Source organism: Cynara cardunculus (genome assembly GCF_001531365.2).
Source record: "Cynara cardunculus var. scolymus isolate 2C chromosome LG 1, CcrdV1, whole genome shotgun sequence".
In the NCBI taxonomy this organism is placed as follows: Eukaryota; Viridiplantae; Streptophyta; class Magnoliopsida; order Asterales; family Asteraceae; genus Cynara; species Cynara cardunculus.
The window spans coordinates 27304064-27322447 of NC_037528.1; the positions used below are offsets into that span (position 1 = coordinate 27304064).

General features: G+C 34.5%; 1 protein-coding gene and 1 pseudogene across 1 annotated transcript; both read left to right on the forward strand.

Annotated features, from left to right (window-relative positions):
• The first annotated feature begins 449 nt into the window (after nt 1-449).
• On the forward strand, nt 450-15239 carry LOC112526890 (exocyst complex component SEC10a-like). Its single transcript, XM_025137325.1, has 24 exons — nt 450-545; nt 636-866; nt 1004-1078; nt 1441-1542; nt 1652-1702; nt 1786-1891; nt 2010-2129; nt 2801-2892; nt 3089-3254; nt 3351-3427; nt 3525-3623; nt 3716-3806; nt 9931-10016; nt 10101-10265; nt 12233-12286; nt 12367-12480; nt 12603-12695; nt 12782-12928; nt 13010-13107; nt 13211-13295; nt 13659-13717; nt 14434-14532; nt 14618-14701; nt 15056-15239. The coding sequence occupies exons 1-24, from the start codon at nt 450-452 to the stop codon at nt 15123-15125; spliced, it is 2460 nt and encodes an 819-aa protein (XP_024993093.1). The 3' UTR covers nt 15126-15239.
• A 2324-nt stretch (nt 15240-17563) lies between these two features.
• LOC112503614 lies at nt 17564-17741 on the forward strand (annotated as a pseudogene).
• Nucleotides 17742-18384: the final 643 nt, after the last annotated feature.

Here is an 18384-nt window from a genome sequence, read left to right on the forward strand (position 1 = left end):
TAATTTATAATATTCAATAAGATTCTGCTAGGTTATTCTTGTTTACTAGTTCAAGTGGACGAGTAGCTGCATCGAAAGTGCCTAACGCTAGGTTATTACGATGAATTAAGACTAATAAATATGAATGTGATGAGCAACAAGACGTAGGTACTTTGAAGCTACAAATGGACGTGTGTTACTGAGATCAAGGTAGAATGGGCATAGTGGTTATCATGAGGTTTCATGTTATAACCTGGTGTTGTCTCTTTTTTGTTGAAAATTTCAAGTTTGAGACATCTCTCATTAGTGAGACCATTTCTTGTAATTAAAGTTGATTACTGATTTCAGTGACAATGAAATCACATCAAAAGAGTATCTTCAATGTTAAACACCACATCACTTCTTCACTTGTACAATGGTCTGTAAGTTGCAAAAAAGCTGATAGGCAAATGCTTGTTTCTGGATTTTAGATGAAAGAGACTAGAGAAGAAATCACTGGTGATAAAGTATCCAGAACTTCATCTTTCAGCTCTGAATTACTTGTTTTAGACATAGAAAACTTCAAGGTAAAACTTCATGCTCTGTGTACGTGTGACCGTCTGTTCCACAGTTTATTTGACTAAATGATGTTGCTTTAATGTTCTATTTTATCGAAGGGGGACTTCTCCTTTGATGCTTTGTTTGGAAAGTCAGTAAATGGGCTGTTGCCATCTTTCCAAGATGAAGATGCTGACTCAATGGAAGGGATGATAAATATTAGTACGAGTGATGCTTTGCCAAGTGGGAGGTCAACACACATGCTATCTAGTCCTTTATTTCCTAAAGTAGACACTTTATTGGTAATATTCAAGGATTCATGTACGCAATTAGCCGAACTTCGGAAACAGGTAGACGTTGAATTTGCAATGGTCATGGATCTACTATTCTTATCAGCTTTTCCTTCTTTATTTTATTTTCAGTTTTATATGCATTTTATGCACTGAACAAGTTTACTACTTTCACGTATATCCCATGTCTGTTAAAGATCGATGGAAGACTACAAAAGCTTAAAAAGGATGTTGCTGCACAAGACTCTAAACATAGGAAGACACTGGGTGAGGTAATTTATTCATCTCATTTTCTAGAATTGGCTTCAACTTTTTATAATAGAAACTAACTTTTGAGATGCATTTTAATTGTTAAAAGTGGTCCATACATGCTAAGTTCCACAATAGATCAGTTTGTGGCCATACATTCATGAGTGATAAGAGCTATGTCAAGATATTCACTCACACCCTTGTATGAACTCCTTATAGTATGCATTATAGTATGTATATGATTCAGCTTGAATATGGAGCTTTAGAGATCGGTTCACTGCATCTCCTGGAGTTTTTTCTTTAGAGCTTTCATCCCTTATTTGATCTTATTTAGCATTGAGTTCAATGCTTCCTCATAAGATCTTGATTGTATCTCAACTTTCAGCTAGAAAAGGGTGTAGATGTAATATTTAATAGTTTTGCAAGACTGGATTCACGTATTTCTAGCGTTGGGCAGACAGCTGCTAAGATTGGGGATCATTTACAGGTGAAGTTTTTTAGTACCTGTAACTAATGCCTCTAATTATTTTCAGTGTATATATATTAACTGTGTTGTTGCCATGTTGCATTTCAACCTTTCTCTTTTTTATTACCAGAATGCAGATTCACAGCGAGAGGCTGCTAGCCAGACAATGGATCTCATAAAGGTATTTTAACTTCACGCAGTTGACATTGATTATCCTTTAATTGCAAAGTTATAATGTTCACATGTTTTGATTCGGTCCTGCAGTACTTGATAGAATTCAACAGTGACCCAGGCGACCAGATGAAACTTTCCTCACTATTTTCTGATGACAAGCGTGTTGCCGAGGCTGCTTCTATTGCACAAAAATTGCGTATGATGACATTCTGTTACAAACTTTTAACGTCATTTCCTTCAAGTATATTTCAAAACTTCCTATCTAGTAATGTCTTTTGGAAAGTGAACGCTTTTGTCTCTATCCTTCATTTTAGGTTCATTTGCGGAGGAGGATATTGGAAGGCACGGTGCAACCATGCAATCACTTCCAGGGAATGCAACTGCTAGTAAAGGACTGGAGGTTGCGGTTACCAACCTTCAAGAATACTGCAATGGTACTTTGTTATTATGTTTTGAAGTTCTCTTTTCCTGTGTTTATGAGTATAAAACCCATGACCTATCGTCTATACCTCACCTACTGCATGCACAATATCTCATTATGCTATGAATATTCACATGTAATATTTACATGCGACTTTGGACCACTGAACTATTCATCTCATGGTTCAGTTTAACAGGCCAAATGACTCTCTTAGTCTCTGCTGAAGAAGTGAAAGTTATTCATTTGTTGCTGAATAGATATTCAATCATGCTTATCAACAGTGAATCATTAGATATAGTCTCTGCTTATCAATTGATATTGGATGTGTGGCTAACTTCCTTATATTCCCTCCATCCTAATGCAAGTGTTCTCTTTTAATTTGTCACAGTACTTAAGAAAGGACAATTGGCCAAGTGTTGAGACCATATGTTTTGTTTCAGATATACCTTGCTATGCAGCAAAAAGTCAATTCAAGTTTCATTGCCCATTGTAGTAAAAATGTTGTGATCGTTTTTCCTATTGAAATCCACAGAAATGAATAACAAGTAACCTAATTAGGAAGGAGACTTGTTTTTAGTTGTCCCAGAAAGGAAAGTCACTTATTTTGGTATAGGGGAAGAAGGTAATTATTATTTGTTATTTTGCCTAACAAGCGAAGTGTGTTTGTGGTTAATGTCTATGTAGAATTGGAGAACAAGTTGTTGTCTAGATTTGATAACGCGACTCAAAGAAGAGAATTGACTAATATGGCAGAGTGTGCAAAAATCCTTTCTCAGGTATTGGTTTTGCACTTTATATGTTTGTCCAATTTGCAGGAACTTTTGCTTGATAAAAATGTTGAATTTAAAATTCATAGGATCCATCATTAGCATGCTCCAGGTGGTATTTGATTTGATTGTCAATTAAAGATTTAAAGAAAGTTTGGATAATAATAATATCAACATCAGATTGGCTTGCCATATGTGTATGCAGTTTAACAGAGGTACCAGTGCCATGCAACGTTATGTGGCTTTACGGCCAATGTTCGATGTAGAGGTCATGAATGAAGATTCTTGTTTGGTTCTTGGTGACCAGGATTCTATACCTAATCCAGCTGATGTCAGTCTTGAACTCTCAAAACTGTACAGACAGATAACAGGTATGGACGCTTCAAAATTTGTTTGAAAACCATAAGTTTAAAAGAAAGTTGGGCATTCTATATATAGAAATTATAATAGTTACAAGTGGCTTACAGATACTGTCCGAAAAGAATCAGCCACCATCAGGGCTGTATTCCCTTTCCCCAATGATGTCATGTCTATATTGGTTCAGGTATTTTCTTGTGTCTGTGAAGGGAAAATTATTATTTTACGCGAGTTATGATCTTGCAACTTTTTTGGTGTTTTCCCTTGATCTTGTTTTGTGACAGAGAATAATGGAGGACCGAGTTCCAAAACTTTTAGAGAAGCTATTGGTAAAACCATCCCTGACAAATCCACCTCCCATGAAACAAGGTGGCTTATTGCTAGTAAGTTCAGTGACTGGTACGTTTGATTTTTTAGTGTGGATGACTGATTGGACTTAAATTTCAATTTGCTTTTGTACTTATTTTGGTTTCAGTATCTCAGAATGCTAACAGTAGGATATGAGAAGACACAGGAACTTGCCAAAGATCTTCGTGGTGTGGGATGTGGTGACCTGGATGTTGAAGGTACAACTTCATGCTGCTTTCTCCTTTTTAGATGATACTGTGAGTCAACACCTGACAGTAGGTTTTACATGGTAAACATATTACGATGAATTAAAAAGAAATTTGTTACTAGTAACAGAAGCAGACTTTAATTGGAAAATAGAATGCTGGACTCACTTTTCTTATTATCTTAACAAGGCCACTCATGCTGGCAATCAAGTTTAGTTGCAAATCTTGTTATTAGCCTGATTAAGTTCTTACAATTGCAAAAATTAGACTTTGAGCTATTAAAACTTAATTAAGGTATGCGATCTATTATCTGAACTGAGCCTCTGAATATTAGTTTCGGCCACATCATGACAGTTTGGAAGTTAACCACTAGAGGCAAAACCCAACGGTGTCAACTTGTGGTTTAGCAGTCTTTTGCTGTGTGCCTTGAAGTGTTTAGATTTGAACTGCAGGCACTTAAATTACAAAATGAATTTTCTTGCATAAATATGGCCTTGATACGTTGAAATTAGAATATCTAATGCGAAGCTTACTAGTAGAGAACTTAGGAGAAAGAGTTCTGATATATCAGTACTTATGCATATCGAAGCAAACTGTAAGTGATAAGATAATAATGTAAATTCATATAATAGAACACATATAATAATATTTAACTGTTGGTTCAGTTTATTGGTGGTTTAACTATACAAAAATTGTGGAGTATACAAATGGAAATCTTCTTAGGGTAAACCGAACAGTTTAACTTCTTAGAATTGAATATTAAATATTCAAAATACAATTGAATCAATACTTAATATTAGGTGGAAAAAGTTATCAATCTAAACAAAAAAAAGTCTCTTCTTCTAATACTTCCAAACTTCTTACTGTGAGTATACTGATATACAATCAAGAAGTCACTCAAACAAGTATGGACACAATAGGATTGATGAAGTCATCATGTCATTGATTGAAATATTTGAGTACAGTAGAATCTAGAGAGAGAAACTATACAAGATCATATCTATCTAAGAGTTACAAAAAAGAGATCTAACTAACTTTCTATTTATATACAAGAACAGAGAAACTAAAGATACATGTAGTTACAAGACAAACTAATTACAACTTGATGTGTGCTCTAGTATCCTGGAGTCTTCGAGTCTTTAATCTTCTAAATGGAGAACATCTAAGAAGGAATTGCTAAAGTATCGAACTCTGGATAGAGTATCCAAAGTTAGCTCCGAACTCTGATAAAGCTGTCCGAACCCTGAAGACTTGTTACTTAGAAAATTCTTCTTCACTTCCAAACTCTGAACACACTGTCCAGACTTATTCTTTAACTCTGGCTAAACTGCTTCATAACTCTGAAGTCTCTCTCCAGACTTGGACACAGGCATATTTGAACCAACTTTTCAAGTTCTAACATTCTGCCCCTTTGGTTCAAATGTCATTATAGCCACAATCTCTCGATATAGGAATGAACTTCAAAATGATCAAATTCCTAAGTTGTGCTTGAATATTCAACCTTGTCCATTCAATCAGCTTCTTTCTCTTGGCAATTCTGCTTCTTTACCTTTCTTTGGTTTCTTTTTCAACTTCTTTCTTAATGCATCATTAATTTTCCTTCAAGTACCACAAGAGTATTTGGCAACCTCTGCAACTCTGAAGAATAGCTTTTGATTGTTCGATGTCAATCTAAACACAAAACCAACTACTGGATTTTCAACAACTGTTCCAGTATGCAAATCTTCAACACCACCAAGTGATGTATCTGGAGCTATCAAACACATTTTATTTCTCTTGAGAATAAATGCACCTTGGAAGTCAACCATTCCAGCCCACTTAGTTGCTCTGAGAATTCCATGCTTAATTTCATCAAGACCCTTTCTGAATTTAGATACTTTGTCTTCATAAGGTGCTAACTTGCAATATATCTCTCACATGTCTTGTAAGTGTAAGTTCTTGAAATCAGCTTCAGAGAACTCATAATTCATCCCATCTTCTCTTTGTACATCAAAAATAGTCAAAGTTCCTCCACTTCTTTTATCTTCATGTCATTGAATTTGACAATCTTCAAGTCCGAGTACACATTCTTTTTCATCTTGCCAATTCTCTCCATAAATTCCCAGTACTCCCTTCTAAACTTCTCTGTTTTATTGTTAAGTGTATCTAAGTATGATACAACTTTGAAATTCTCTGCAATTTCAAACATATGAAAATACTTGAATTCCAGAAACCATTTATTAGCATCAACGTCTTCATACTCAACATTATCTCTTTTTTTCAGATTCAACAACACATTCTTTGACATTTTCCACGGTCTTGTCTTTCTCAGCATCCTTCTCTTCAGATTTGCACTTGCATGAACAAAGAATTCATAAGGAAACACCATCTTCTGTTCAAAAATCTTCCTAGGATTAACTTCAGATAAGCAGAAATGCAAGTATTCTTTAACAACATTTCTCAATTCAAGTCTTTCTTTGATAGCTTTAGTGAGCTCATCTTTCACATGATTCATTTCAACTTCTGGAGTACACCCTTCAATCTTCTTTAACAAGTATTCTAAGGTTTCTGAAGTAAACCTTGGATTTTCTGAATACCTGAGAACCTTTGGTGAAGCATTAAAACTGAAATAGAAACTGAACTCTGGAATATCTGAAAACTTGTTCCCAAACTTGAATTCAACTCTAACAGAAGAAGGAAGCATCAAATTTGTTCTTTTCGAATTTTGATCTATCGCAACTTGAATATCATATAAACCCAGATTTTTGATATATACTCCCATAAATCTCCTTATTTCTATCTCTAGCCAGGGTTCATCCAATCTTTTAAAAAATTGAGTAGAAACAGCTGATCTCTGAGTTTTAATCTGTACAAATCTACACTTGAAAGAACACAAGACTTCTTATCTTCTCTGATAACTTTCATCCATGTAATCTGACATAGTAAAAAACTTTTCTTTTCAAACTCTACCACACTGACTATGGAATTGCTCAAACTTAGCATTGCATCATACTTTCTCAAATTACTAATCATCTCCGTATAAACCATCTGCATATCTCCAGGCCATGATCCATCCACTTCATGCTCTAATGAAGACTTTTCTTCTTCTTTGAGAACAAACAACTGGTCATAAACCATTAACTCTGTACATCTTCTAGTTCAATCTTGTCATTAAGATTCATAAACATTTCTTCAAAATCATCTAAATCTGTCAAGTCTCCTGATCCTTCAGAAATAGTCTTTGCATTCTTTTCAAACAACATATTCTCCAAAACTTTTCCTCTGATCATGAAACTCTGAATTGTACACAATCATGTCTCTACAAGTGTTTTCATTATTATTAGTCACATCATCATCAAAAACAAGCTTCCTTGCAACATTAGGGAACAATTCTCCATCACTATCATCTTCTTCAATCAATTCCACAGTATCTTCTAAAGTCTCTTTTTCAAATTCAATATCATCAACTTCATTATCAACTGTTTCAGTCTCTCTAGAGTTGGCATGAACAGATTCTTCCACACCCTTCTTTTTAACATCATCCTCTTGATTAACAACTCAACTTGATCATTCACTAATTCTTGCTCTTCGTTCCACCAGTATCACCGGTATTACTCATTACTACTTCATCATCCACAATCTCCTCTACTCTGAAGCTTGCATTAACATCAGTTTCACCAATCCTCTGTCTCTTTTGATTCTCCACCTCATGATCATCAGGATCATCCTGATCATCATGCTTCCTTTTGTGAACTTGACTCTGTTCTTTGCAATTCAGTTTATTCAAATCGATTCTCACTAGCCTTATCAAATACTGCAATCAGTAACTTGACCTTATAAACCATTCACTTGTTCAGAAGAGGCATATTTCTTAGATTCAGGGGGTTTATACATGTAGGCTTTGGGAATGGCATGAATTGGGTTTGCAGCAGATTCAGATGTGCTTTCTGGAATTTTAGGAATTTGAGCTTGTGTCTGGGCTTGTGGTTGTGTTTGAGGTTGAGTTGAAGATTGTTGCTGGGATTGATGCTTGGTAAGTTTATTGGATAAGATATCAACAAAGTTCTTGAGGATACAACTTTGAGAGGAAATGAAATCAGTCTCTGAAACTGCCTTGTCAATAACTGCCTGTAATAATCCTTTAGGGTGCGTTGGTGTCCAGACAGGACAGGACAGTTGTTCAGCGTTTGGTAAGACAAAATTGGACAAAACAGAACAAGTAAAATGACCAATTTACCCGTAATGAGCTGTTTATATATTTTGATTAATTAGAAAGTTCTCGTCAAAACAATTAAAATGAAACCAAAAATAAAAAGTTCATGTAGTTTCCAATTTTTATATTATCCCTAATCAACATTATTTTTTCATTTATTAATATATAATAAATTACATAAAGCTGTGTCCGAACTCTGAAAACTTGTTACTTAGAATATTCTTCTTCACTTCCTAACTCTTAACACAATGTCCAGACTTATTCTGTAACTCTGACTATACTGCTTCATAACTCTGAAGTCTCTCTTCTAACTTAGACACATGCATATTTGAACCAACTTTTCAACATCTAACACTTGCAAAGTTTCTTTTTACTATTCATGGTTTCAGTCTTTGAACCACACTTTACTCTAGGGAAGAAGATCCAAGTTTTTCATTTGCATTGACGTGGGAAGAAAATGTAATTCCTCCTCTTGTTTGTAATTTCGGTGGAAAATGTTCTTCTTGCTCTTTCCACCCATGCTGTTAAAGTTAATTTATAAATATCTTCTGATGGTCTTGCTACCCATGTAAGGTGATAGGTGTTTGCTGCTTAAAGGCAGGGTGTGAATTTAATATAATTGGAGGGGAACATTTACAGCAGCGGAGAGAGGAAAAGTGAAAGGAAAGAATAATATCATAGTCACTGTTCTCAAATTTTCCATGAGAAGAGATGTCATTCTCGGAAGGAGCATCAGAAGCCTCTCTCTTAGATCCTGCAATTAGAATCAGAAGAAACAAAAATTGTTTGGAGTATCTAGCTAAAGGAAAAACAAATCCGGTCATTGGTTATATATTTCTAGTTAAAACGGCTTAGATCTAATATATTTGTGGGCCATATTGATTTGAATTGTATAGTAAATACTTGCTAGACTTTTGGGTTTGCTAGACCTGTTATCATAAGACTGAGATTTGATTATTTCAGGCCATGAGGGGAGCTAGACTTCTTAGCACTAAAGGGTTCAGTAGTGAAAGAATTTTCATTTAATGCAGGGATTAGGATAAATATGGATTGCAATTCAATCTCAGGTATTACTGTTGTAATACCTATTTTCAGTTATGAGTTTAGCTCCTCTGTTTGAAAAAAACTTTTATGTTTGCTGGAAATTCTAATTAGTGACAAATCAGTTAGAAACAGATGAAGAGCACTAAAGCATACAAGAAGGCATACAAGAAGTGCTGCCTTTCTATCGAGGAAATATAAAACTAAAAGGGATATGCTTATGAGTGTGAAATAATGAATATGTTGAGCACATTGGAACCATGGCCTCCTCCATATGGTGATTGCACATAAAAGCCACCCAAGGGATCTTTAGGGAAACAACAAATACATAAAAGACATATCAGGCCTACTATTTACGTGACATTGTGAAACAAGCTAAAATGGTAATATAATACGTACCTAGAGCTTGATAAAATTTATTGGTTTGTTGAACAATGAAGTTAGTATGATCTTCTCCATTTCTTTTATAATAGCTCCCACTTTTTGTGTGAAATGTATGCGATGGTGAGAGCTGTGGCCATAAGGTCGTTGTAGCATCTCCACTTTTCCATGTATGCACTTTGAAATGCTATTAATATGATAGTTTCCATCTACGATAATCAGCTATACCTTCAGTATTCATATTAAGAGACAATGTAGACTATCCATATGCCATGTAATTACATTAATAATTTTTATATAATGTGGGACATGTTAAATTCTAGATAGAAAACCGAGGAATAGCTAGTGATTTTCCTTTTGTGGATCCTATTTCAATGGGAACTTGATGAGTCGATCCACCTGGTAGTCTTGCTTTTACTGGTATGCCCAGAGTTACTTCCGGATATTTAGATAAAAAAACCTTCACAAAAATACCCTTCTATTTATGTTACTGTCTTGAAATAGTTTTTGTTGTCAGTACAGGCCTAACAGAAGCTATGTTCCTTGAGCACAAAGATGTCTACCTTGAGTGTGAACAAGCCTCTTTGAGACAACTTTACAAAGCAAAGGTTTTAACATAGATTTTCTCTCTCTCTCTCTCTCTGTCTGTCTTTGTGTCTCTCTGTTCCATTTTCATAGATTATGCCATACAGATGGAGGAATTGCTTGCTGAGGCCCAGCTATCAGCTGACTCAATTGGACGTTCCAAAGGAGCTCCAATATCATCTTCCAACCAGCAGATATCCGTTACAGTGGTAACAGAGTTTGTGAGTTGGAATGAAGAAGCAATTTCAAGATGCAATTTGTTTTCACCTCAGGTAAATTTCATTGATGCAAACTGCGGATGTTAAAATTCATAAAGTTGGTCTCTTCAGGACTCCTCAGTCCTCATGTAGAGCTCAATTACAGTGTATATTGCATTGTTTAGTACTTGCTATTTTGGGGCTGAAGGATTGTGGTTTCTTAATGTCTCAGTTCCTGTTTCCGTTGGTAAACTGTTGTAGCCTCGTGATAAAGTAGACAGGCTTTTCATTTTTGGACTGAAGTTGCTTAAAGATCATGTGCAGTTTAAGGGGTGCTCATATGGGCCATGCTACTCTCCCCTTCCAGTCGATTCTGCCATCTCCATATATTCACTATCCTCTTTATTCTCTCTCTCTCACCCCCCCCCCTTGCCTTTCTCTTCTTTCTCGATTCCTTCTTTTCCCTTTTCCTTCTACCTTCTACACACACATGGATCTTGGAAGAACAGAAAAGAGAGGGAGAGAGAGAGAGAGAGAGAGAAAGGACAAAGATATTGCTCCAATTGCCAAATAGATATTGGAGGAAGCAACCTGTGATGCCATGGTCTCAATCTCTCAATTGCCAAAAACTAGAAAACCTACTCATCCTTCTCACCTAATCATCGTCTGTTGTATATATTTTATCCTTCCAATACAATGTAGCAACATTCAGCTCTAGGTTCTGCCTCGTCATTCCACTTTCAGTGCCCTCCTTTCAAGTTAGGTCTTCCTATTTTGTTGTCCACCTTCTTGAAAAACATATTTATAAATTTTATCATCCAATGTGTGCCTCTAAATGAGATAGCAAGTTTGTATCTTTTATTAATTTCCGTGCCTTCTTCTCTACTAAGAAATATGCCCAAGAGTAAAGAAGATAGTATGATTTTAAATCATGCAGTCATAATAATTCTGTAAAGTTCAAGTGGATGGATAGTTACTCCTGTTTGGAAGTCCATCTTTTTCATGTATTATTTGGCGGAAACGCTAAATAAATGAATTGGTCCAAAATCCAGACTGATTGCAACGCGTGAAGCCATATGGTGTGGCTATTGCCCTGTCATCAATTATCTCAACTGTTAAACTAACAACATAGTAGTTGCACTTCATTAAAGCAAGCCATTTTCGTTATTATTCTCGGATCACTTTTGCATCATGAACCCTATACCTCAGTCCCTCACTGTTAACACACATGTAACAAGTCCATGACTGTTAGCCATTGCTTCCATTGCACTTCGTTCTTGTTTTTTGTGGAAACAATAGGTGCCTTTTACCAATTTGGAATATAATCCCTCTCATGCCAGAGACCATTGAAACTGCAAAGGTCCTTATGAACTTATCTCATCAATAGCAGGCAAACAGATAGTCATGTGATTGCAACTTGCCCCTTTGGAAATTTAATCGGAATTTCATTCCTGGATCACATATAATGATACAAAACCAAAGCATATAAAATTATATTTAGACATTTATTTTATGAGAGACCTTTACCAAGTTCATGTTTTCTTTTTGGCATTGATATCATAGAGAAGTCGATAAATCCAAAGGAGTAGCTATGTTCTAAAAGGATGGTGGTGTTACTGAATGTTTGGAAAGAAACATGTGTACCAACGAGCAGTTGACAGTAGTTAGTGTGAACTTGGGTTTGATAGACTGAGAACGACAGTAACCATTAAGGCATGCATTTTACCACTCTAGGTAGGCAATGATACTCGTGTTTTAATTTCAAATATATCATGGCAGTTATTAAATGTGAATCCATTAAATATTTTTCTCAGAAATTGTTCTGGTAGACTACGTGGAAAAAATGGGTTTGGAAACATAAAAATATTATGTTAATTTTCATGTGATTGTGACAAGTTTTTGCTGCAAAAACTACCTGATAGTTGTTCTTTTTGGGGCTTATCTCTACATTTTCAGATTGATGTTATCTAGTTGCGGATAAAGGTGTCAAATTTTGAGGATTTAGATACTTGTAATCCTTCTTCTTGTTTGTATTTATGCAGCCTGCTAGTCTTGCGGCTAATGCTAAAGCTGTGTTTACATGCCTTCTAGACCACGTAAGTTGTGAATATATAGCTACTATGTGTCATCTTGTATACATGTGGTCGTTTTCCTTTTCCATCTTTTCATTTTACAGATCAGGCAATATACAACAGAACGGCTTGAAAAAGCTAGAGACGTCCTCAGGGAAGCTGCTTCTCAGAGGGAGAGGTTTGTGCTTGGTCGAAAAGCGGCTGCTGCTGCTCCAGCTGTAATTCTTCTCTATCCATGCCTTAATCATACATACATACTATGAAGCTCTATTTTAACAAGAGATAACGAGTGAAAAGGAGATCATTTGCGTAGCCATGACAAATCAAATTCAACATGTAGGCAGAAGCTGCTGCTGCTGCTGGTGAAAACAGTTTTCGATCTTTCATGGTTTCTTTACAAGCTTGTGGAAGTAGTGTGGCTATAATTCAGCAAGTATGTCCACTTGGTTTTCTGTTTACTAACGTCACAATTCAAATGCTTCTTTAAAATTATTTTGGATTATGTTTTGCTTCTGTCAGTACTTTGCTAATTCTATTTCGAGGCTTCTATTACCCGTGGATGGTGCACATGCTGCTACCTGTGAGGAAATGGCAGCAGCTATGTCCAGTGCAGAGGGTTCTGCTTGTAAAGGGCTACAACAGTGCATTGATACAGTTATTGCCGAGGTCTCAAATCAAACTTTGACTTCTATAATTCTTTTCAAGTGGAATTGCCATAGCCATATTTATATCATTTGCATTAAGCAGGTGGAAAGGTTACTTTCAACCGAGCAAAAGGCTACAGACTATAAGTCACCAGATGATGGACTCATGGGGGATAATCGACCTACAGTTGCATGTACAAGGTTTGTGCAGACTAATAAACTTGTGGTTGAATCTGCAGAGTTGTTTTCTTTTTCCACTTGTCTGTTTTTATTCTTATCAATATTGAATTATGATTTTTGCCAGAGTGGTGGCATATCTCTCACGAGTGCTCGAGTCCGCATTTACTGCACTAGAAGGTCTTAACAAACAATCTTTCCTAACTGAATTGGTACGACTAAATTTCTTCTGTGACTTTTCTCATTGAAGTCACTTCTTCATTCATTAGTGCATGAGAGGTGTCACTGATCTTTATACCCTACAACGTTTTTTTCGTAAGATGCAATTGATGATGCTATTCCACACATTGTGAGTCGATTACCTTATGTGCAGTTATTCTGGAATGTTTTTGGCCTTAATACAAGCACATTTGGCATTGGTTTATGGTCTTATTTTCCAGACTCCGTAGTATTTGGTTCCATTACTTGCAAGAAAATTGGACTTTTATGCTTACTATCCCATTAGTCTTGTAAAACTTGCAGGCCTTGTTCTCTTCACATGGTAGATGGATAACGCAATTTCTTTGATGGTACAGGGAAATCGCATGCACAAAGCACTGACTACTCACTGGCTGAAGTTTGCTTTTAATGCCAGGTATCATCATGGTTTAATTTAAACATCCACTTCTTATCACATAAACTTGCATAGGATAATTGCTCTTCACAATGAGCCGTTTGAAACACTGTTGCACAAATAGATATTCTTTTCTTCTATAGTTGCGCAGATTATACAAATTCAAAAAATGGAATACATTTTGCATAGACATGTGAAGAAAATAAATTTATATGTCGACAGTTTGTTATATCCTACATAACTAAAATGAGTATGCCGCCAATGATATGAAATTGATCACAAAACAGAAAATTACAAATTGACAGAAAGTTTGAAGGAGAACTAGAATCCGAAACAGAAATGTAAGAAAGGTTGGAAACAACCCTTCAATATATTATGGTTTGTTATCTTTGGTTGGATCAAATTACGAGTTCCTTGTGGTAAATACTTCAAGCTAACTTCATGTTACTTCTGTTTCTATCCCTATTGTAATGAATACTGGCTAGCATGACTCCAAAATTGTTTGCCATGATGCAAATTGCAAGCGTTTGGAAGTACTTGTATTTCTTTGGTATGTTCTTAACAATATATCATCCTCTTGGTTAATTTCATTGCGTCCTACTAATCTCAACAACGTAACTAATTTACCAAAGTCACCTACGAAAAAATGTGTTCTTGGAATTTGCTCTAAGTCTTTGTACTTCTAGTACAGTTTCACTTGTGTTTTCATCTATGCTCTTCTATCCCTCGGTTTGTAGTGGAGGACTGAGGCTTAAACGTGACATCACCGAGTACGGGGATTTTCTACGAAACTTCAACACGCCTACAGTTGACGAGAAATTTGAATTGTTGAGCATGTAAGTTTCTTGCTTGTCTTTAGGGAAGGTCTTCTGCTTAGTATGCATTTTTCTTAAATTACTAATATAACCTTTTAATCTTCAGCATGGCCAATATCTTTATTGTTGCCCCTGAAAGCTTGTCAAGTCTGATTGAGGGCACACCAAGCATAAAAAAAGATGCCCAAAGGTAAATAGTTTCTTTCAAACTCATTTTCTGGATCCAAGTTTATACATATCTATATGGTCATGAGAAATGAAGATGAGACTCAAAAAATCGCTATGGAAGAAAACGGATGTAATCAAAATAGTTGCAATCATCTGAAACTTTTTGTGAACGGGCATCCACGTCGACAAGTGTTTCATGATCAAGAGGTTACCGGTTAAAATGGTTACAAAATAGGAAATTTTGAAACTTTATTACATTAAAAATTCTTCATCATATAAGCATGCTATATTATTGAATCATCACACACTCACTATTTAAGTTGATAACCCATTTTACATTTTTTCAAGTAGCTTTCCATTTTGGATCCAAATTTAGGTTCGTTCAGCTTCGTGATGACTACAGAAGTGCGAGGCTTGCATCCAAACTCAGCTCTGTTTGGGCTTAACCCATCCTTGCTATGTTTTGAGTTTATCTGTTTACTACAAGATCAGGCCGGTGGCTGAGTTCATTACAAGCAGTGTATATTGGACAAATATAAGGTACATTTTTCGTGTATTCTTCTTCTATGTTCATTTTTGGGTTTAGATTTCATCAAGGCTTCAGGGTCCATGTCATATTTTAAGTGTCAAATGATGGACAGGCTCGGTTGTTGTTACTTGTTTATTGCATCTCTTAAATATACATACATACATATATATATATATGTATATATATATATATTAGAAGAATAACCATGAGTGTTTGAGGTGGCATCATAAGAATAGTGTATTGAGGTATTGGTGTTTGTGGTTGAGTTTGAGATATCCCACATTGGTGAAGAGTTAAAATATTTAAAGAAAATGAAGTATAAGAAAGGTGGATTGGATGACTTTGTGTCAAATCATTGAGTTTGCCTTACAAGGTTGTCTTATTTTGGATGACCGTCTTTGAAATCTATACCATGGGTGGAATCAAAACCAACTAAATAGTAAAAATTATAGTGCAAATATAAAAGTGAAACCAAGGATGATGAATTGGCAACATGAGGTTTAAGTGTTCCTCAAATCTGAAATAAGATTGATTTTCATCATCTCACATTGGTAGACAGATGATAGTTTGGAAGAAGATGATGGATGTATAAATGCGAGATAGAGCTTTGAAATCTATAGCTATGGTTAAATTAAAACCAACCAATTGGTAAAAGATTTATGCAAAACGAATGCAAATGATACATTTTTTTTCTTAACAAAATTTGTGATTATTGCAGTATTTATAATAACAAATGTAGTCTAAGTATCTATTATATCACTTATATATAGAATGAAATTGTTGACTTAATGACGTGCTTTCATCTTATGTTAGTATTATCTGAATCGTGATTTACGGTGTTGGACGGGGCGTTATAAATATAAACACGATCCCGAGTTTTCAGACACATTGCACTTCCGCTCGAGTCGAGGATTTTACATTTTTTTTAAATTGAGTTTTGATCACCAAGCAAACCAAGAGGTATTGATGTGAAATCATGAGTATTGAGTACTGAGGCGTTGGGGAATTGTAGTTGAGTTTGTGATATCCCATATTGGTGAGAGATTGAAAGATTGGAATAAGGAGGTATGTATAAGTAGGAAGGATGAAATTCATTGTGTCAACTCATGAGGCTTGATAATAAGGTTAACTTACTTGGATGACTCGATTTTTATATCATTTAATTTATATCAATTGACTTTAAAATAACAATGAAAAGTAATAATCTGACTTTAATATATATTTTATATTATAAAGTTGAATTAAAAACTTTAAAATAATATAAAGAACAATTTATTGATTGTTTTAGTTTGTTATAATTAAAATTGAATCTATGATAACCTCTTAGATTAACTAAACTTGATTATATGATTATAAGTAAAATAAAATAAAATAAAATAAAATAAACCTATATGTAAAGAAGTTRCATGTTAACGTATTGCCGCAAATTCATGAGAATGTGATATATTTGAAGACAGAGGTAAGTATATGGAAAAAGGAAAAAATGAATTTGAAATCAATCATTAGCTAATAACAATATTAATATAATATATTAAAGGAGGAACCAAACAAATAATACAAAATATATAGCCATGGTTGAAATCAAAACCAACCAAATAATACAAAATAAGGAAGTGAATATTTAAAAAGAAGTTAGATATCTTATAATACTAAGAGAGTTTGTGCAATTTTTAGTTTGTCCTTTTTTTTGGCCAACCATCTTTTATAAAAAATTATATATCAAAACTAATATAAAAAATAACATAAAGTTGACGATAAATCAAAATCATAAAATTGGTCGAAGTTATAGTTATAAAAAATAGTTATATATCTATAATCTTTATTTTTATCTATATAAAAAGCAATAACAATGGATAATCAGGTGACAACTTTTAAGCAATATAAATCATTTTGTTCCTCACATTATTGTCTGCATCCCACATTGGATCAAAGAAGAAAGAGACACGTGAGAGGTGGATACAAAAAGAAAAAAGCCAACATTTTTCTCAATATTGTTTGCATAATTGCATCCCGCATAGCAAGATGGAGTGAAAGTGGCAAGAGGGAGATTACTACAAAAAAAATGACTAAAAATGGAACAAACATATTTTTCTCGGATGTCGACCTTTTGCTTAAGATCAAATGTAGTATATGTTTTTAGTTTAACATATCTATTCCGAATCTTAGGTTTTTTTTTTTAGATCAAGTATATTATATGTTTCTAGTTTGATATCTAATATATGAGTTTTCAAGCTGCTTGGTATTTTATTTTGTATATGAGAATGCCCATTATACTACTTGGTGGTGTAGTTATTTATCTGTCGTCTTGGTGTTACTACTATTAAGGTTTGATATACCTCTCTAATTACAATTTAAATATTATAAAATGTTACGATAAAGTGTAGTATTTGTTTTTATTAGTTTAATATCTAATATGTGGGTCATCGACCCCATTTGATATTAATTTTATTTTTTATGAGGAAAAATCCACTATCTTAACTTGGTGATGTGGTTTTTCATGTATCTTATTGAACTACTGATGCTACAACTTACGCACTCCTCTAATTTTCACTTGAAATATTATAAAACGTTTCTTTTTCATAACTTCAAATAAGATTTCAATTAAATTTGTTACAAAATGAACATCATGATTTTGTCACCTTATATGAGATTTCAGTTAAAATTGTGACTTCTAATTAAACAAACTACTAACATTAGTCAAACATTTGTAGAGTACTTTGTAACACCATTCTCGAACATAGTTAGATAACTTAAATTAACATATGGTTTTAAAATTGTTGTCAACTTCTCTTAAAAACTTTTAATGTTAATGCGTAGTTGCCACACATTTGCCTAATTTTTTTAGAAGGGGCTTTAAATTTTAGTCTATAACATTTCTTTTGAAGATGATATTATCACTACCACACAACACACGGTTGGAACACTAGTTAGTATAAAAATGGTACCTTCAAATGAACTTCCTTTTTCATACTGTAATCTGAACACTCCATGATCATTCTATAAATTGATTCACTTCCATATTTAAGGGGCTATTTACCATACACTTACTCGATAAGCGTTTACCGGTAAAATTCTCCACGGTAAGCGCTTACCGTGGTAACAGTCATCGCTCTCAATTACTGGGTAAGACTCTTGATGTCTTTACCGGATAAGATTCTTGATCTTTACCATATTCA